Genomic DNA, 21,213 nt, shown 5'->3' with positions numbered 1-21,213 from the left:
AAGGGGCAACGGGCAAAGTTGCACCATCTCAAGTAAATCAAGCTGCTATGTTAAATACTACAATTTGTGCCTGTAATGGAAAAGCAGCCATGACCGATAGACTCATTGAGTGCCACAATGTGGACTGCAGCAGTGGAAATTTTTTCCATGTGAAATGCTTGCGATTTGAAAGAATGCCCAACAATTCCAAGACAACCTGGCTATGTAATACATGCCGAGGAAAAAAGGTCAAAACAATGCCTCGTGATAAACCTACCACTTCTACTTCTACAACTCCTAAATCGCCTGCAGCATCAGACTTATCAGATGATGATGATAGTGAGGATGAAATAAAAATTATGCAAGTGTCAACTAGTTCTGGTTCTGTTTACAATTATGCTATTCTGGCTAAATTAAGCAACACAGATTATGACATCATTAGTGATCCTGCCGGATGGCTTACTGGTGACATTATCCAATATGCTCAAGTCCTGATAAAGGAAGTTAACCCAGCAATTGAGGGCTTACAAAAGCCAATTCTTGGAAGAGTCAGAAACTTTGATGTAGTGTCTAGTGAATTTATACAGATTCTACACACTGGAAGCAATCACTGGGTCTGTGTTAGCTCACTGGGATGTCAATCTGGATATGTTCACTTTTATGATAGTTTATATCATGATGTAATTAGTCAAGAAGTAGAGGAACAGACCAATGACCTCCTGGGAGGAAATTTGATCAGTCTAGATTTTGTACCCGTTCAGCAACAGAACAATGGTAGCGACTATGGGGTTTTTTCTATTGCGTTTGCCACATGTTTAGCTTTTGCTACTAATCCAAGTCACTTCACTTTTGACATTCCCAGAATGCGTTCACTAATTATTATTATGTCTCAAAGATGGGAAAATTAGCATTAAATTCCTTTTAATTTCTTGATAAATCTGTATAATAGAGTGCAAACAATGCAGCCCTTTAGCTATCCACAAAACACTTGTAATACAAAATGGTGCAATCTGTTGTCCTTATAAGCGCTATTTTGTGCTATTCATTCATTCTTATTTTGCAGCTAAATTGTTTGCAAACTAAATGCAGGAGAAATCACTGAGTTTTATAACTAACAAAACATTTCTGTTGGTGTAAAATAATGTGAAATCATTTACATCATTATTTAAAATTGTATATTTTTGATCATGGAATTAAGCACAGATATGAATTTTAGGACCAATACTGCACTTTATTTCCATAAGATTATATTGACCATTTCTGAATTTTATAAATAACATTAAACATGTCTATTGGTGTAAAATAATGTGAAATCATTCACATTGATATATAGAATTGCACAATTTTGTCATGGAATTTACCAAAGATATGAATTTAAGCACAAACACTGCACTTTATTTTTATAAGAAAATATTGCTATTTTTGAAATAATTTTGCCTTACATTGAAAATAATATTTTGTTCCTGTTTTTAATATTATACTAACAATGTGCAACATGACTTTTAATATTTAAAGAATATTTGATTAAAAAATCCAACAATTTTTGTTGTTGTTGCTTTTTAGTTAAAACCACAATCACTATGAGCTGGATATTTGCCATCCTTGACGTGCATTTATATTACAAATGTTCTCAATTTAAGTGATTGACACTTGTTTACAAAAAATTATTTGTTAACAAAACATTTATCTTTGCTCCTTTAGTTCACTTAATCAGCAGCTAATTAATTTTAGAAAGCACTAAAATTTTCTTTAAAAATTAGCTAATCAGATGGTACTATTGATGGGCAAAAATTTACAAGGGCTGAGCAAACTTTTAGAATACGATCAATTATGGGTACCTGGTTCTCTGTGGGACCATTCAGGTCACAAATCAGGAATTTAGTGGGGAGTGTTCCTTCTAATATAGTGTATTTCCTTCGTAGTAAACCTATTACTCGTACCACGTGGATCCTAACATTGGCTATGCCTCTTGAACGCTCTACATCTACTGGGTCTGGTTGAGCTTTTCCTTTGGTGAATGTAGGAATTACTAGCTCTCCTTGCTTTAACCCAACACTCTCAGAAATTGTAAATGCTCTATCTGCCATTACGGTATCTCCTGGTATCAGTTTTTCTAGGATTCCGCAGTTGTCGGTTAAGAATTTATCTGAGGTTCTTCCTCCCCAAGCCTCAGAAACAAAAGAGACAGTTCCTTGGGGTGTAATTCCAATAAGAATCTCAACAGTGTTATGATTCTTATAGGAAGAAAAGGTCTGAGCTCTGGCAACAAGATTTTTTGGTTTCTCAATAAAAACCTCAAAACAATCAATTATCACAGTTACCTTACGACCAAAGGTATATTGAAAACACATGGGCATAGTTTTCCATAGCTGTTCCCTTTCTGGCCAATAAATGAAGCAAAACAGCCTCGAGTCCATTGCATGTATCCATGAGGTGAATATTCTTGACACGCTTGCTAAGGACACCTCAAAACGGTATGCCAAATCTTGAAATGGTACATTTAACCGTAGCTTCATCAAGACTAGGATAAATTCTTGAAAGCTGTTCAAATTGGTTAAATTGGATCGTCGTGATACGTACGGACTTACATGTTCGAACACTACCATTAGTACTTCAAGCGAAGACAATCCGGTGTAAAAGCGAACTTTATATGGAGAATGGAAGAAGTCTTTGTCTGGAGCATGATACGCAGAGTTCTTAACCAAATAATCGAATTCTAGTTTCTGAATTCCTCTATTTTTCCTCCCCTCTGAAACTACTTCAAAGTCCTCAGTTGAAGTAGAACAATCAACCATGTTGTGGACGACCGTTCGAGTTCCCTTCTCTGTCCCGTTGCCGTCAAAATATTCATAGCTTGTACTGCCACAAGCCTCGTCAGAACGAGGGTCTGAGCTTGTACAATCGTTAGTAGAGGCGCTAACAGTAGCAAAATCTATGTTTTGTACAGCGATACCACTTTGTTCCAGCTCTTTTTTCTTCTTAGCTGCTTCGATTTGTTGACGCTCAATGTTTCTCTTCCTGAGCTCTTTGGCCCTTTCGGCACACAAACTCACTTCTTTGTGTTCACTGACTGTAGGTTGCTTCGCTTGTTGTTTTCCAAGGTTTAGAGTTGGCACCCGGTCGATGTGATGTCTATCCCAGGAGGTTGCAGCTTTTCCAGTGACAAAATGTAACCCACATACTCGTTCACTGTCGAGGATTCTCTTCGTCTCTATATCCCCTCGACTAATTGCTGAAATCCAGCGCCTTCTTCTCTCTCTCTCGTGAGCTTTTCGTGCTCTTCTCCTTGATTTGATACAATCTTGGGTATTGTATGAAAGCTAAGACGATTTTTTCCGCTTTTAGAAGTACATCCAACCACTATACAATAAACCATATTCAGTCTAAAGTACAATACATCTCTTTGTTTGTTTACACTCGAGGGGCACAGTAATGGCGGATAGCAACCGTTGTCAAGTGTGGTGTCACGTGGGTGAAAGTCAAGAATTTTTAACAACTCTACTACACCTGGAGAAAGGAAATACTCACGTGCAAGAAGTTGAGATATAACTTATTAACTTTTACCATTTTTATCATCCAATTACAGGTCGGAGCCATTCCTGTATTTAGTCGCTCCAATTGGAGCGACTAAATACAGGAATGGCTCCGGTCTCTGATCGTTCGCCTGAACTGAGCCCAGACTGACCAATTGAATTTAGTCAGAGGAATTTGTCAGCGGATAACTTAGTCATCGCCGGATCACTATTGAACTACCTCGCAGAACAAGAAAGGCCCTCCCCTCGTTATGTAAGTAACTATTTCTTGTTTGACACATCGGTGTTTTCGCTCGCATTGTTATTTCATTGTTCCGCTTGGAGACACACGGTTAAACAATACTCACGTGCAAGGAGTTAAGATGTAACTTATTAACTATTACTATTTTTATCATACAATTACAGGTCGGAGCCATTCCTGTATTTAGTCGCTAGTGGGACTTCTAGTACTGATTTTCTGTTTGGAGACGATCTTGATGCAATATTTGAAGCTTTACACGAAGACGACGACTTCGAGGACTATTTAGAAGCTGTTGTTGAGAAGGTGAGTGTATAGATATGCATTTATTTCGCAATTATTATGATTTGTACGCGATTCTTCACGCGAATTTAAGGGCCGGTAGCTTATACACAAGCTAAAGTTTTACTCAAAGAATTTTATTCATTGCTTTCGCTATTTCTGTCCTAATACTGTCAGTGCACATTCCTTAAATAATTCTATAATTAATAGTGTAATTTTCAAAGCAAGAAAGCTCCCCCTCTACTAACTATGGTTAGCTACATAATTATGTCGGAAGTTGTGAAGGATTTTGAAGATAAAGAAAAACGAAAAGAGCGAGTTATCAAAATATTAAAAAACACTCCAGAAGAAAAAAACCGACAGAGAAAAGAATGGAGAAACAGGAAACAAGGGAAGCAAATGCCGAATTCAACGAATAAAGATGTTGAACTAAAGTCATTCAACCGCGAAGCAAATGACTTGGTGCCATGTGGCAGTTACTAAAACATGGAACGACCCACAACGGCCCAAAACGACCCTCAACGATCCACAACGATCCTCAAACGAACGAGGACAATCTCAAAACGACCCACAACGATCCCACAACAAAAGAAACCAAAAGACAACATTTCCAAAACACAATTTCCGGTGGCATGTGCATTTCTTAAAGTCCCTAACGGGTTAGTTAAAAATTTTCACTAAAATGCCTCAACATCATAAAAATAGCATTCTTAAGTTGGCTGTAGGTTGTTGTACTTGGTTTCAGGTCACTTTATTTTTTTAGTATTTACGTTCATCAGATCTGTCATTTTTCCCGCGAATGTAATTGAAACCAATCTGTCATGTCTTAACGTACTGGTCCATTTGACCGCAGTGAGAGATGCTCGTTGTGAATCAAACCGCTTTGTGCCACTGAGAGGTTTTTTTTATCGCGGTCACTCGTGCTGGCGGCATTAAATCTTTGGAGGAACATCAACAACTGTTTATACCAAAAAAAATATGGCTGCTATTTAGCTTTGCTTACTCGAGTTAATTAAATGCGCTGTGCCTATGTGGGCGGTAACCGGTCAAGGTGTTAAAAACATTAAATGACCGGAACTCTGATACTTTTTTTAAAAAATATATCAAATCAAAGAGTTCTAGCTAATCCAAACCATCTGCCGTCTTGATGCTCATTGTCATAACACTAGTACACTACAATCCCAGTTCACTTTGCTAGCGAAGAAATCGGCAAGAAAGTATAGCGCGTCGCGGCACAAATGTAGATGGATGTTTACGGAGAGCAAAGCTGATGAAACTTTTCATGTGACTTATACCTATCTTTATTTGATGGCCAGCCGAAGAGACATCGATCGGATTTACAAATGTCTATATGAATGGAGATGCTTTCTCGTGAAAAGCTGCATTTGCACATTTATTTTGCCCTGTTTTTGACAGCCCTATGAATGTGTTACCGGACTATCAAAGGTATTCTGGGTAGTTGTGAGTCGTTATGTTTGTTATTCAGTGTGCTTTTCAATTTTTTTTTGTGGTTTCTTCTGTTGTGGGATCGTTATGGGTCGTTTTGAGATCGTCCTCGGTCGTTTGAAGATCGATGTGGGTCGTTTAGAGAAGTACGTAACAAACTTAAATCAACAATTAATAAGTCCGAACGGTCGTTCGTAGCCAACGCGCTCTCTTCAAAAGGACCTAAGGAAGTCTGGAGAGTTATTCATCGTATTCTCCATCCCAGCCCCAAACGTCGTCAAGCAGATCCGGATAGACTGAACGAATTCTTTATTAAAACTAATGAAAGAACACTGGGCACCAAGCCAAACGAAAGATCAGACCTAATAGAACTTGTACACTCCTTTTCAGAGAAGCCATTGCCTTTCCGCTCTTCTTTTAAATTACGTTGTGTAACTAGACAAGATGTGGATCAAGAAGTAAGTAAACTTCGTTCTGACACGTCAACTGGCATGGATCCGATACCGGTGAAGTTTGTGAAACTGGCAAAGGATTATATCTCTGGCCCTATAACGCACATAATTAACAGATGCATTGTGATATCGAGTTTTCCTAAACTATGGAAGATTGCAACAAATTCTCCGATTCCCAGGGTTAGCGAACCTAGATGTGATGCAGATCACCGCCCCGTGTGTATCCTGCCAACGCTCTCTAAAGTGTTTGAACGCTTAGTGCTCCACCAGCTTGTTGAATACATAAACGAGGAAGCGCTTCTTGGTCCAACCATCTCGGGGTTCCACAAGGGACATTCCACTACCAGTTTTCTATTAGGAATTCGAGATGCCCTGATACGAGCGTCTAGCGGAGGGGGGGTGACATTAATGGTCTGTGTAGATTACATCAAAGCATTCGACACCGTCCAATTCAAGTCTGTCCTCACCAAGATGCATAATCTTGGTTTCTCTAAGGATTTCTTACTATGGATGGTTGATTATCTTACGGATCGAAGACAGTTGGTGCAAATAGATGATAGAAAATCGGACATGGCTACAGTTGAATTTGGCGTCCCGCAGGGCTCCATTCTTGGTCCACTAATTTTTAATCTCTACGTTGCTGATCTTCAGAAGGAATTAAAGTGCGATTGTTATCAATATGCTGACGATACGACTTTCTATGTCCACTCGAAGCCCGGCAACTTGGACTCCTTAGCAGGCCAGATAAATAAAACCATCACAAGTCTCAAGAACTATTCCACTAGCTGTAATCTGGCTTTGAATCCAGCTAAGACAACCTGGATGCTCATCTCCACACCTCAAATGTCACGCTATCATAATTTAGAGGAACGGGATCTTCCTATTGTTTGCGGGGACTCAGCGCTGAAGAGAATTTCTTGTACCAAGCTATTGGATGTCCACATAGATCACATCTCTCATGGAACACACATGTTAATTCTCTGTTAAGCTCGTCATATTGGACTCTCTCCTTTCTGCGTAGGCTAAAAAATCTAGCGCCATTCCACGTTAGAAAACATCTCGCAGAAGGCCTAGTTCTCTCAAAGCTGAACTATGCTAGCACGGTATTTCATCCCATGCCTGTTTATCTAGAAAAGCGTCTCCAACGTCTACAAAATGCGTGTGCTGGCTTTGTCACAAGAAAATTTGCAGGTCTCGAGGATATTATTAAGTTAAACTGATTACCAAAAGGACGTAGAGACAGCAGTGACAATAACTCTCAAAAAAGAAACGACAACTTTGAGTTTAAATTTACAAGACATGTTTCGACATTCTCATGTCATCTTCAGTTGCAAATGAGCATTTAACGGTTATACATTTGAATTTATATTAAGGTACGTTACAAATTACGTGTCAGGGCTTACGTTACATTTGAATATTAAAAACGTGAAAAATGTAAAAAGCGGGCGCTTGACTAGATAAAAAAAAAAGAATAAATAATAGTAATAAAATAAAAGACCAAGGAACAACATAATTAAAAGGAAGGAGACAATTCTAGATGCTTCAGTTGCTGATTAAGAATGGGTTTTTCCCACTTAATATGCAATGCCTCTTTTATCTTAATTTGGTATTTTGAAGCGGCAGAATCTAAGATCGTGAAACATTCAGTATCACAAGAGTCAAGACAGGCCCTTGATGATTGCAGGTGCTTGTAAATATGCGAGGTTTTGTCCGACAAGAGGTTCTCACGAACTCGTGTACAAATGTGGCGAGTGGTCTCGCCAATATAACTGACACTACAGCCAGCACACGAGAATTTATATACGACATGCGAACGTAGACCCAGCGGTACTGAATCTTTCACACTGAACATGTTTCTGAGTTTAAACGTACTGAAGACTAACTTAACATCTAAATCAGCTCTACAATAACGTTTGAGTAGTTGTCTTAGCTTAGTCTGAGTGATGTTTCAAAACCGACCAACATAGGGAAGTTTATAATTGTGCGAAGTGGGTTTACCAGAGTTAGAAGAGTCGTTGTGCCCAGTAGGAGAAGGATTATTTTTCTTCGCTAGATACCTGTAAATGATCTTGTCTATGACCCAAGATGGAAAACAATTTTTCCATAGCAAGAAAATAAGTTTCTTGACATCCAGATGAAAACCAACCCAGGAATTATTAATCTTATATGCTCTGTCAGTCAATGTTCTGACTAAACCTAATTTGTAAATCAAAGGGGTGAAGCTTAAATAATTAGTAAGAAGACCAGTAAATGTCTTCTTTCGATATACACTGGTGACGATGGATGGATGACTGTTGTCTAGCAATATATCTAGAAACGATAATTTCTTATCGATTTCCTTTTCCATTGTGAAACGAATACTAGGGTGCCTGGCATTGATATAATCAAAGAAAACGAGCGCGTCCTCCTCACTATTGAACAAACAAAAGTTGTCATCAACATAGCGTCTGTAGAACAGAACTTCAGAGAATGAATAGTTATCTAGCCAGTTTTTTTCATGATGTCCCATAAAGAGGTTTGCAAGTACTGGAGCAAGTGGGGACCCCATGGCAACCCCATTTATTTGATCATAAAACACACCCTTAAACAAGAAACCAGTCTCAGCTGTTGCGAAGGTAAAAAGCGTTTTTAGGTCAGCAGCGTTTATCTTTAGACCAGGGCTACCTTGATAAATGTGATCGCCAGATCAATGCATTCATCAAGAGGTATACTAGTGAACAAACTCTCAACATGGAAAGATACCATGAACTTCCCTGAGGTTGATAACTGGTTGATTTCATGTACAAAAGAAAACGTGTCGCGGACGTTGTATTCACGCGGGACATGTGACTCTAGTAGATTACAAAGGAACTTAGATAAATTGTAATTGTAGGTACCTATTGAAGATACTATGGGTCGAATAGGAGGTGTTTCATTAGGGTGCCGAGCCTTATGTATTTTAGGTAGCCCATAAAACCTGGCTGGTTGAGAACCAGTTGGATAGATTCTCTCATAGGTATCTTTGTCTAAGTGGTCCTTATTTTTAAGCGCTCTTAAAAAACGTTGTAATTTACCCTCCCTTTGTAATGTAGGATCGTTATCATTAACCTTAAACTTAGAAGTGTCACTGATAATGAAAAAAAAAATACCCTGTTCGTAGGCTTTCCTGTCCATGACAACTAAGCCATTTCCTTTGTCAGGCTTCAGTATTACAATGTCCTTGTTCTTCCTCAAATCCTTTAGTATCCTACATTTCTTTAAGTCCGCTGCAGAACATTGGTGTGATGAAACGTACGAATGGGCCATTAGCAAAACGATGTCTTTTCTTGTTTTGAGCTGATTAATCGCACTATGGTCAGAAATCTACTCGACAGGAAGCTAAAGGGAAAACTGGTCGCAGACCTTTCTCATCTTGCCCGTTCTTACGTTTCGCGCGCTTATGATTGGTCGTTCGATTTACAATTTAACTATATCTAGGAGCGTACTTTCTTTAGTGCCTGCAAGTTGCAACCAGTTCGTTGCGTTTGTTAAGCGTCGCCATTTGGGGACACGATATAATAAAATATTTCTCTTCGATACATAAATTGCATCTTTTGCTTAGATTTGCACACGTTCTAGCTTTTGCGAGGATCTTCCACGAGATTGCAAATTTTTCTTTCTTTTCTTTCAGTTCCCACATGTACTTGCTTAGCTCAGTGTCATTACTCTTTTGTTCGTGCTTGAATGACATTAGGTGATTACGCCATCGTGTTTTGAATTCTGTGGCTGTGAGAACCAGGCCACAGTCACCACATGTGAGAAGGAGGAGACATATGTGGGCCTCACAACCACAGAATTCAAAACACGATGGCGTAATCACCAAATGTCATTCAAGTTTTGTGATATTTTAATGTTTTAAATTCAAAATAATCAATACTTCGATCTCGAATGAAAAAGGGACAAACGGACGGGTAATGAACGGGCACCCAGACATCAGGCCGGAGGGAAATCATAAGATACATCTTGCATGGAAAACCGTTCATAGTTACGTGGGTTTATTTCCAAATTTAATCAAACAACTTACAGTACAAAACATCACTCAGAAACCTTTTTCATTTATGTCACCCTTACACATCTTTAGCTTTCGTAGTACAAGTTTTAACAAGGTATTATTGTTACGTGCACGAATGACCAACAAATGTCCGCTAACAAAGCATATATGAAAATAGACTCCCGAGTACGATATATGGCACGCAACAAAAATGTAACAACAAGCAGTTACCCATTTTAACTATTATTTAATTAGTTTTACATTTTCTAATTTACTTAGGTTAAAGATTAAGTTAAGCAGTTCATAAAGCAGGCTTACAATCCTTCATGCCGTGTAAGTGTTCGTCGTCTTGATCAACTTCCAATTCCAACATCCGCCGACTGAAGACCACAGCGCTTGGCTCTCTTGATTTATCGCATTCTTTCCTTGCACACAGATTCTTCCGAAGGACTTCATAGTGAACTCTGTATTTTTCATCTCCTTCCCTTGTCGGCTATCGTCTTTTTCTTTTCTTTCCTGTCTCCGGATATCGCAAGGTCAAAAGGTCATAGCCTCGTCACATCATAGCTTCCACAACTTCAGTCAGCAAGCCACGAGGGTAAGCCCTCGGGCAAATCTTTTTTGTATATCTCACAAGCCAGCTTTTATACATTTAATTTAGTTATCTAGAATGTTCTATTACTATTTATGGCGTATTACAAGTTGTACTATTTTTGGAAACTGCTGAGTCACATGAAAGAAGTTTCTGGAATATTACAGATTATAGATAATTCTAGAAAAGTCTGGGATTGCGTGACAGAATCAGTAAAAATAATTCGATCCTCATAACATTATTTTGTTTGCTTTATAAATGATCACTTACCGACAGAGACGAGTCGGAAGCATCATAGCAACTGATGATAACAATGATAGCTTTTATCATTTGGCGCCATTGCCATGCTCATGGCACATCATTAAAATCTACGTTAAACAATACAGGCAATAATAAAATCTCTCTGACAAAAAAAACCCCGGCTGATTCCCCTTTTAATCGTAAAAAAGTATAACTACATTTTAATAGTCTCTCACCTGTGTGGGATGTTACTAAAACTGGTAACGGGGAACGGGGAACGGGGAACGAATGTACAGCGGTAACCCACCTGAGAATTCAAAATGGTGGAGTAAAGGGAACTAAAAGGATCTAGCAACTAGTTTTGAGCACGTGCTCTTCGAACACGATCGTCGGAACAAAAAGCATGGATGGTAAGCGTAGGTTTTATTGAAGGATTTTACTTTGAAATGTTAAGTTTCTCATAAATTTAGTTTTTGTCTGGCACACATTGCAGGTTGCATAGAAATCAAATCCTCGGAGAGGTGAGTATCTTACAATTGCTGGTTTGCAGCTGACGTCATACATTTATGCAAATTAATCGTCCGCCATGTTGGTGCTCATCTCAGGTGTGAAATTTCATGCAAATATAGTGCCATCTCCATAGTGCCCTCTTTCAAATACTTTGTTCTATGGATACTTCAAGCGAAAAAAATCCAGAATCGCAAGAGAATATTCTTCTCAGGATACCCGTGCTTTCGAGCTATGCGGAGGGCCTAGAAAGCCGTGTTCGAGAGCGATATTTAAAGAAAATTTCTGTGGTCGGTGTCGATCCAGCAGCCATTCCAAAGGAGCAGTTCCACTCAGAATGTCAGTGGTGAATTCATACAAATTTTGCACACTGGTCACAGTCACTGGGTGTGTGTAAGCTCAATTGGATGTGAGCTGGGACATGTCAATCTTTATGACAGCCTGTATCATGACTCTGTTTTAACCCAAGAGGTTGAAGAACAAACGAATGACTTGTTAGGGGGCTGTTTGGTTGCTCTTAACCCTATGCCAGTGCAGCAGCAAACAAATGGAAGTGACTGTGGGGTTTTTGCAATTGCATTTTCCACCTGCCTGGTCTTTGGAGAAGATCCCACATTCATAAATTTTGATACTCAAAGTATGAGAACTCACTTAGCATCATGTCTAAGTAATGGCAAATTTACTTTGTTCCCTACATTCTAAGTACACTGATTATGCATACAGTCTGAAGTGAAGGATAAAATCCATGTAATTTTGTTTTTAATCAATTTCAGTTCTCAATCTATGTACATTACATGCATCAGAAGATCATTTACTTTGTTCATAAAAGAAAACTAAGTTTTGCAGGGCAATTTTTTTAATCACACTTGCCAGTCAAAGTTGTTTGTACCTCAGTTGTAATTTTCATGGTATTCTTTGCTTTCCCTACTAAGACACACAACAGCCAATGGTAATTGAATGCTAAAATATCTCTTGTTTTAACATAATTATAAATTAAAGATTACAGGGCTGGATGCATTCTTCATCCAATCTGCATGCCAACATTAAGTCAAATCAATGTTTCATTTCTTTTCCTCTCATTTCGACAATGGCACACCCACATAAAGACAATGTCAAACAACCCTCCAGTTTCAAAGGAAGGAATCAACAAGCAATATCTAATTAAAAGGGGACATAAACAAGGGTTTGGTTTCTCTTTCCAAGGCTTTAAATTTTTTTTAAAAGAATGATCAAGGGTTTGAAGTATATTGTTGACACCCTCATGGAGAATTCCTCGATCATCAGATACAATATTATTTCACTATTTACAGTACAACTAAGAAAAAAATGTGAACACCAAAATAAGTCGTGGGTATTAGTCAAGTGGCACAAACCTGATTGGGGTATTCTGGATAGAACACAGTTTGATGAAAAAGTAATAAACAATGTTCACAGTAACAATTCAGGCATATTTCAGTTGTTCACCATTTTTTGAATTGCACTGTAACATCCAAGGTTTACAAATTAAACAAATGGTAAAGTACATTAAAAATATTTATTGGAATATCCACATTTCTGGAGAGTTCCATGTGTCTTTGTTTCTAAATTTATCTTCAATCGTACACAACATAACTATTTGAAATGGGAGGTTTGCCTAATCGAAAGGTACAATAGGAGGACAGAAGTTAACAAGAGCTGCACAAACTCTTATCATGTGATCCACCAGTGGAGTGTAGCGATCAGAGTTTTCATGATTAGATATAAGATAGTCAGTTGGCAGGGTACCTTCTAGAATCGTAAATTTTCGTCTGAGCAATCCAATCACACGTTCAACATGGATCCTTACATTTGCAATTCCTCTAGTCTGCTCCACATCCACTGGGTCCAGCTGAGATTTTCCCTTTGTAAAAGCTGGGATTACCAATCTTGCTTGCTTGAGACCAATGCTTTCACTAACGGTAAATCCTCGGTCAGCCATCACCATATCTCCCGGAAGAAGCTTGTCCAGAAAACCACAGTTCTCGGTTACAAATTTATCAGAGACACGACCTCCCCAGGCTTCTGAAACAAAAGAAATCGTTCCTTGGGGGGTTATACCAACAAGAATCTTGATAGTGTTGTGGTGTTTATAACTGGAAAATGTCTGTGCTCTGGCAAGCAAGTTTGATGGTCTTTCAATAAACACCTCAAAACAGTCGATAACAACAGTTGTTTTCCTGCCAAAGGCATACTGGAAACACTGGGGCATTGTCTTCCAAAGTTGATGCCTGTCTGGCCAGTAAACAAAGGGAAACAGTCTCTTGTCCATTACCACAATCCAATGGAAAAATATTCTTGAAATAGTTGAAATCGATACAACAAAACGGTAGGCAAGGTCCTGTAACGGTACATTAAGCCTAAGTTTCATGAGTACAATAATAAACTCTTGGAACCTATCGAGTGACTGAGTTTGCCTTTTTACATGTGAAGCTACATGGTCAAACACAACCATTAGCACTTCCAAGGAAGGTAGACCGGTATAGAAGCGAACCTTCTCGTCAGAGTCAAAGAACTCTTTATCCGGTGCCCGATACGTGCTTTTTTGAAACATGTATTCTAATTCGGTGGTTTGGCATTCCGAATCCTTTAGCTCTGTGTCTGCTTGGCACTCGGCATCTCTCATAATTTGCGTTCTGATTTCATCAGACTCACTGCCTTCATCACATGTCGTAAGGTCACCGGAAAAGGCATCTTCGTTTCCAGTTTTTTCTTCTTCTGTGGAGGTGCTTGGCTGATTAAAGTCGATCTGGGCCACAGGAAGACTGCTTTCGATGAGTTTCTGACGCTTCTCTGCCGCTTCGTGTTCTTGTTGCTCGATGGCGTGTTTCTCTCTTTTCTTCGCTCTTTCTTGCCTCTTTGCTCTCGCTTCATAGTCTATCTCACGGCCATAACTTTTCTTTCCGAGCTCTAAAGTTGGCACCCAATCTACATTGTGCTTGTCCCAGTAAGGAGATGGCTTTCCAGAGACAAAATGCTTGCCGCATACTCGTTCGCTTTTGAGAACGTCTTTTGCTTTTGTGTCGCCCCGACTTATCGCTTGTATCCACTTTTCTCTCCTCTCTGTTGTCAATTCTTCTTCGAAGGTAGACTTATTTTTGATAACTGATGGTATTCGATAAAATCCAATCCCTTTCTCCCGATCGCTTCTACTGCCACAGCCGAAAACTACACAAAGAACCATTTCTACTATCTCACGTTCACCTTACTATAAGCGCATTTGTAACTATTTGTTTGGGCACCAACATGGCGGATAGCAACCGTCGTCAAGACGAAAGTCACGTGGGTGAAAACAAAGAATTCATGCACAACATTTGAACAATCAACTCAGAACTACAAGCTCGCGGCATTTATTCTTATATTCATAGAGTAATTGTACTGCAAGGTAATGAAGTTTACCTCCAATATCTTCACCGTTACAACCTAGAAAAATCAATAATGTTGTAAAGCAAACAGCTGAATGACTTTCACGCCCATTATTGGAATAACTTTCTCTTGAATATGATCAATGCAGTGTAAATATTATTGTAAACATTAGCATGAATGTGAATTCATACACCTACATTCTTGAAGACATAACTGATGTTTTCCTGTTAAATTAAATGTTATTAAATGTTATGCCGTTCGCCGTTCGCCGTTCGCCGTTCGCCGTTCGCCGTTCGCCGTTCGCCGTTCGCCGTTCGCCGTTCGCCGTTCGCCGTTCGCCGTCGCCGTTCGCCGTTCCCCGTTCCCCGTTCCCCGTTCCCCGTTCCCCGTTCCCCGTTCCCCGTTCCCAATATTAGTAACATCCACCTATGTGCCTGAGTCGAATGGTTTTTTTCAACTTTTGTACCGCAAAAAAAAAAAAAAAAAAAAAAGGCTAGAACCTTAATTGGAATCTTACTGTTTAAGCTATCATAGTTCGAAGTATCCAGGAATACGGCATCCAAATTTTCATCGCATTCGATCAAAATCTAATGTTGCATATTCTTGATTGCATTGTATATCTGGTACTTAGTACCTTCACCGACCTAGCTTCAGTATCAATAAACAAAATAGTTTGAGATGTTCATCACGGTGTGATGTGATATGACAAGATCATATCGAGATCCTAAATCTGTACTTTTTCCTTTTTTTTACTTTCAGCATTGAAACATGAAATCAACTCGATGTTGACTTAATCTCAACCTGAAGAAACAAAGTGTCATCCACAATGAAGCGTCTCGCATAATGTTCCTCACGAGAAACGAATTCGGTAAAACCCCATCTTATGTTTTCGTCTGTCACAGGCCTTGCAAAGCTTCTAAGATCTTTCCCAACGAACTCCATAGTTTTGTTTTGCCGTTGGTCTAGATCCTCCTGTCGATCAATCAATGTGAACTTCACCTTCTCAGCTAAAGGCCAGGGTAATAATGCGTCATATTCTCCCTTCATCACAATAATGTAAACCGAAAGATGAGTAGTTTTGCTATCACCATCGCCATTTGGACAAATACATACTTTTAACTTGTAACCATAACTTTTTGTTCCAGTTTTTGTGTAGAATGGATCACTGTATATATTATTTTTGTCTTCATCGGTCTGTGCCCGTTTTAAAATCTCACTGAAACCGTCGATCCGCCAAAGGAAAGAGTTTGTGTGTTTTACACTTAACTTTAGTTGTTTCACGGCCTCTTTCAACTCAGCTTTTGTCTCACTTGACTCAGATTTTGTCTTACTTAAATCAGCTTTTGTCTTACATGACTCAGCTTTTGTCTCACTTAACTCAGCTTTTGTCTTATTTAACTGAGCTTTTATCTAACTTAACTTAGCTTTTGTGTCCTTTAACTCATCTTCCGTGTTATTATTGCTAGAGAAAGTGAGGTCAAGATGGACTCTTGTTGATTCAAGATGCGACTCCATTTCCTGACGCTCGACCTACCGGAAAATGTACTTCTTGTTAACTAATAACTTTTACGGATGTTGAATTATTCTGAGCGCTTAACATAGGATAGAGTTGTTTTTGAGAACGCTGGTTGGGGTTCAGAACAATATGTGCATTGAAGGATTCTCCAGTAACACGCAATATTTTCGTGTTGTTTAAGAAGTCTTCTTTGTACTTTTGTGTTACAGTTGTTGTTGGAGCACAGCACTCGATGAAAAGGACAAGATCTGAGGTGGACCTTTCAACAGATGAAAGAATAACAAAGCATTTAAGGTTTGTTGGCTTAAAGTTATCTGTTGTGTCTCATAGCTAAGGATTATTAATCTCACTGACACTACGTCTATTCATTTCGGTATAGGAGCCACAGTAATTTAAAGGAAAGGTAAGCTGATGAGGGTGTTCATTCAACTAAATCAGTTTTTACCTCCTTGCCCCTCAGTTCCCCAGTCCATTCACAGTCATCATCTGGACATCTGATTGCAAGGGAGAGAATCTTTCTTTCTGTTGCTCTATCGGGGAAAATGTCCTAAAACAAGATCATTACATTTTTATATACCTATGTTCCCAGCCTGCAACTAGGTCAGGTCCTAAAGTTTCAAGTGAAATACAGGAAAAAGGTTGATGATGAGGAGCTTTGCTCTATTGAACAAGTAACTGGTTTTCTTCAAGAGATTATATACCTCATGGGGATAAGTTCTCTCAGTTATAATCTCTTGTATTCTTTTAATCAGGGGCTACAAACATGGATGCTTTGAAATCATGATATTCGAAAAAGAAATAATTACAAAAATATTTATGAAATATATTTACAAGTAAACTGATATATGATTAAATAAAAAAAAAAAAAACTAAAAATACGTGAAAAATGTTTAATACCTGAAATAATTAAGCCATTCACGGGAAGACTCATTTAAGTATTCAAATTCAATTGAAAACAACCAATTGGCTAACTCGTCATTAAGTTTAAGAGGCAAAAAGGTTATTTACCTTGTCTGAGTCCCGATTCTGCCTGTCTGACGGACAAGTTGAGGATTGTCCTTGACTTCGCTGCCTGTAATAAAAATTTAATAAGCACGAATATTTCTTTGAGTTCAGAAATCTTATTTGTTAGTAGGCTTCTGCAAGTTCAGAGAAGACAATATTTGATCTGGTTTCAACTTGAAGCAAATTAAAATGAGAGCACTCACTATTATAATGCTTTCTATCCCAAAATAATGGACTCTTTGGAGAAGATACTACGGAAAACGTTCGCAGCGGTGAATGCGGATTGAGATATATTTTGCTAAGGACGCGTGGAAGCGAAAGCATATAGTTTGCGAAATGATTGAAACTAAGGCAGCTCATTGTCATAAGATGAAATTGCATCATTTGAAATTTTTCACGGCGGCCATTACCATCGCAACTGATGTATATGAACGTAACACAGATTTTTATCTTCTTTTTTCTCAGTAGAACTACCCTTGCAGCATAATGTGGCACAGTGGATTGAATGAGCCAGTGAAGAATTATAACGAAAGGTGTTTATCATTTACTCATACCATCTAATATGCCCTTGAAGGCATTTTTTGCAGTATCTGTGGCCACATCTCGCAAGAACTGGTTCCTTTAGTGGTAGATGACATATCAGGCACTGAAAATCTTCGTCAACTGCTCCCACAAAGTCCTCGTTGTGGCCCGAAGGAGGGCGGCATTCATTCAATGTGGATTCCGCCATTTTGAAAACCCCACGAGCTACTATTTAGTTATGATGCAATATGCAAATATATGACTACTGTTTTAAAATATATTTCTCAAACCATTAATAATTGATAAAGTCAACTACAAATCACTGCAGGTATGCCACATCACGTGCATGACTTTGGATTGTTATGGAGAGCGCCCATATTTTTCTAGAGTGCGTTGCGTTACGTAATTATTAAAAATAGAACGAAGAAGTTTCTAGAACATTTAGTCATGATGACTAAGCGAGAACTTTAAGGAGAACCTTCTAGAACCGTGACTCAGCATATTTTTGTTATGATGTAATCATAGTGTAATGTTTCTAAAAATAGCAATATTACAGATCTCTAGAACATTCTAGAACTTTTCTGAAAGATATATAAGGAGTCACGCTAGCTTAAAGAGAAAGGCCTTTTAGTGAGCTATAACTGCTGTTGCGAAGAGCCCAGAGGAGCGAGAGCCGGACAGAGTTGTTTACTGGAATTGAAAGCCGTGTGGAAGGCTACGTGAGAGAAAGAATTACGGACGTCGACATTTTGTTAAAGATTTTCAAGAGAACTGTGAGTTGTGCGGTAGTACACTGAGATTTAAGTGATATTATTTGTAAAGGGCTCTAAGTTATAAGGATACTGATTGTATTAGTATTTATATCGCGCCGTAGCTAAGTGAAAAAGATAGTTATTGTACTGGTAGTCGATATCGCTTCGTAGTTATTACGTCAGTCAATAAAGTAGTTGAGTTGTACGAGTTATATCTTTCTGGCGGTTTGGAAAATACCGTAACAGGATTCCCAATGAAAAACTGGATGAAAATATTTAAAGATTTGCATATTGTATCCAAACTTTAGAGATTTGGATACAATATCCAAATGTGCACTGATTCTCGGAAAATCATATGACATCAATAAATTAATTTGAAGTGAATGACATCTCAAGCAAACAACAAAATTTTATTCCTTCAAAGATTGTAACAAAATAGTTGGGTACTTCACATGTTATCGCAGTTCGTAGAATTTATGACGAGTTTAACAATACATTTATCGAAAGTTACTCCCTGAAATACTGAACTGACATGATCTGTATCGCCCACTTGTTCTTGTAAACCGTAGATTTCTGAACAGAATTGATACTAGACGCGTTTTCCTCGTCAGAAGTTTTAGGAATCCGAAACCTTAAACTTGACTCATATATCTCGCACAGTAAACTGAATTGATAAACTATAATAAGTTGGCTAACTCCCAAATGGAACATTCCAACGAAACTATTTTTATCACATTCTCTATCTATTGTTTACAAAGAAGAATCGGCAACTCGTTTCAGAAGCTATACCAAAAACTCGTGCTTCGTGTTTCATCAGGGGTTACAAACACCTCAAAACAAAAAAAGCACGAGGCCGCAGGCCGAGTGCTTTCATCTGTTTCTCGGTGTTTGGAACCCCTGATGAAACACTCGCACTCGTTTTTTAAATATTACTTCAAACACAACCAGCTATGATTTCAATCGAGACTACATTTGCATAATGACAACACTATTCTAAATCATCACTGTCCGCATCTTCAGGCTTTTTGGTCTCTATAACTTGACCTGTAGAATTCTACGAAACATTTGAAATTATTTTAGATTTGTTGAGATTTTTCGTTTTACTTCAGCTTTAAAAATTGCAACAAAAAGCATGGAACAAATGCGAATGGATATGGAAAATAAACATCCACACAAAAACTTTGATTTAAACTTTGAGACGCATAAAATTGATGCGTACATGCCAAAGATTAATCCTATGTACGACGAGGTTGCTCGATTAACTGGACACAACGGCAAATTCGACTCCTCCCGATTACTCTCTATGTCTTGTTTCTTTTTTTTTTTAGCAATCTCGGGCGATTGTTAGCCGTCATTTAAACAGAAAACTTCTTTTCTTCCTCATACTCAAGGAATTGAAATTTTATATTTCCGAGCTCAAGAAATTCCTAAGATTATCATTTATCCTCTCCCTAGTTTTGTGATATTTCAATTTTTTATTTTCAAAATTATCACTATCTCGATCTCGAATGAAAACGCGATAAACAAAAACTCAGCTTCACGGAACCGGTAACCTCGGAAATTTGTATTAACGGGCACCTGGACATCAAATCGGAGGGGAATAACAGGAAACCTTTTCCATGAAAAGCTATTCCAAAAGTGCCTTTATTATCAAATTGAAATCAAGCAACCTATAGTACAAAACATCACTCAGAAAACCTTTCATCTATGTCAACCTTATACACCGTTAGTTTTCGTAGTACAAGTTTTAACGACTTATTATTTTTTATGCTTTGTAAATAATCAGTTACCGACCAATATCGCACTCATGGCCTCGCGATTCGTGCGATATCGGTTTTCGCGTGCAATTTGAAGCAGAATTCCCTCGTCAACGTAATTAATTTTCGTCTAAATCTGAAATTCGATCCATGCACTTGTTTTCTTAACTTATTTCTGCTTCCTCAACTGGTATTTGGGACAACCCTTAGTTAGAGATCTCAACGCCGTTGAATAAAGGTCTAGTTATGTTTACGTTTTTCTATAACTCATAGTGGCATATGTCTATAAAGTTCTTGAAATGACAGACAAATGCTGCTTCCCTTGGCCTCTAGTTTAATTCCTTACCTTTTGTTTACAACCCACCCGCGCATATAGACAATGATAGTCCGTAGACATTCATCTTCAGTGTGAGTCGAAACCTGCCTCACATCAGATAAATTACTCAGTACTTAAGTGTAGGTATCTACTGTGGGTGTTTTACTGTTAAATGAGTTAGTTTTCATTGTTGTTAAACGATACCGAATATCCACGAACTTAGCCGGGAGTTGGGAACAGGTTAACAGGAAGGTGGAAATCAAATCTAGTGACAATCGCTATGGCACTGTAAACTCCGAGAGATTGACATAAATGCCGGCTTTTCGTAAATATTCTAAATTGACGAATCATATAGTATTCCAGGGGGCTAATGTGTCTGAATGGATTTCTTAAAAGAATTCTTGTCAGCACTCGTTCCTTAGCCTTATGCTAGATGACCCTAACCAATGTTTTTCGTTCGCCCGCCTCTTAATTAAATTTAAATAAATGAATTTAATGACTGAGAGCCTAGTGCCCCTAAACAAAAATATTGGGAGTGGGCGACAAGTGTTGATAGTTGTTTCGGAGGGAAAATGAGAAAAAAATTAAGTTGAATGGCTTTAAAATTATTGTAGCCTACATGAAAATTCTCGGCATTTTTCCCGGTCGTGAACAGGCAAATTTTGATCAGCCAACTTTTGTTAGCG

The 21,213-nt window shown here is 38.4% G+C and overlaps 3 protein-coding genes and 1 pseudogene across 3 annotated transcripts; all 4 read right to left on the bottom strand.

Moving 5' to 3' along the window:
• Positions 1-1,739: 1,739 nt before the first annotated feature.
• On the bottom strand, positions 1,740-3,546 carry LOC148729454 (uncharacterized). The gene is made up of 2 exons (XM_088725151.1): positions 3,508-3,546; positions 1,740-3,299 (listed from the first exon to the last, which is right to left on the bottom strand). The coding sequence occupies exons 1-2, from the start codon at positions 3,544-3,546 to the stop codon at positions 1,740-1,742; spliced, it is 1,599 nt and encodes a 532-aa protein (XP_088581277.1).
• Positions 3,547-7,443: 3,897 nt separating this feature from the next.
• Positions 7,444-9,215, bottom strand: LOC148729453 (uncharacterized; annotated as a pseudogene).
• A 2,793-nt stretch (positions 9,216-12,008) lies between these two features.
• Positions 12,009-14,594, bottom strand: LOC148729452 (uncharacterized). Its single transcript, XM_088724510.1, has one exon. The coding sequence runs from the start codon at positions 14,475-14,477 to the stop codon at positions 12,912-12,914; it is 1,566 nt and encodes a 521-aa protein (XP_088580636.1). The 5' UTR covers positions 14,478-14,594; the 3' UTR covers positions 12,009-12,911.
• A 457-nt stretch (positions 14,595-15,051) lies between these two features.
• Positions 15,052-17,910, bottom strand: LOC148729451 (uncharacterized). Its single transcript, XM_088725150.1, has 4 exons — positions 17,735-17,910; positions 17,184-17,247; positions 16,621-16,722; positions 15,052-16,069 (listed from the first exon to the last, which is right to left on the bottom strand). The coding sequence occupies exons 1-4, from the start codon at positions 17,908-17,910 to the stop codon at positions 15,434-15,436; spliced, it is 978 nt and encodes a 325-aa protein (XP_088581276.1). The 3' UTR covers positions 15,052-15,433.
• Positions 17,911-21,213: the final 3,303 nt, after the last annotated feature.

The sequence above is a fragment of the Stylophora pistillata genome, chromosome 6 (genome assembly GCF_964205215.1).
Source record: "Stylophora pistillata chromosome 6, jaStyPist1.2, whole genome shotgun sequence".
Taxonomy (NCBI): Eukaryota; Metazoa; Cnidaria; class Anthozoa; order Scleractinia; family Pocilloporidae; genus Stylophora; species Stylophora pistillata.
The sequence above is the reverse complement of the archived record's forward strand: the minus strand, read 5'-3'. Positions and strand labels throughout refer to the sequence as shown.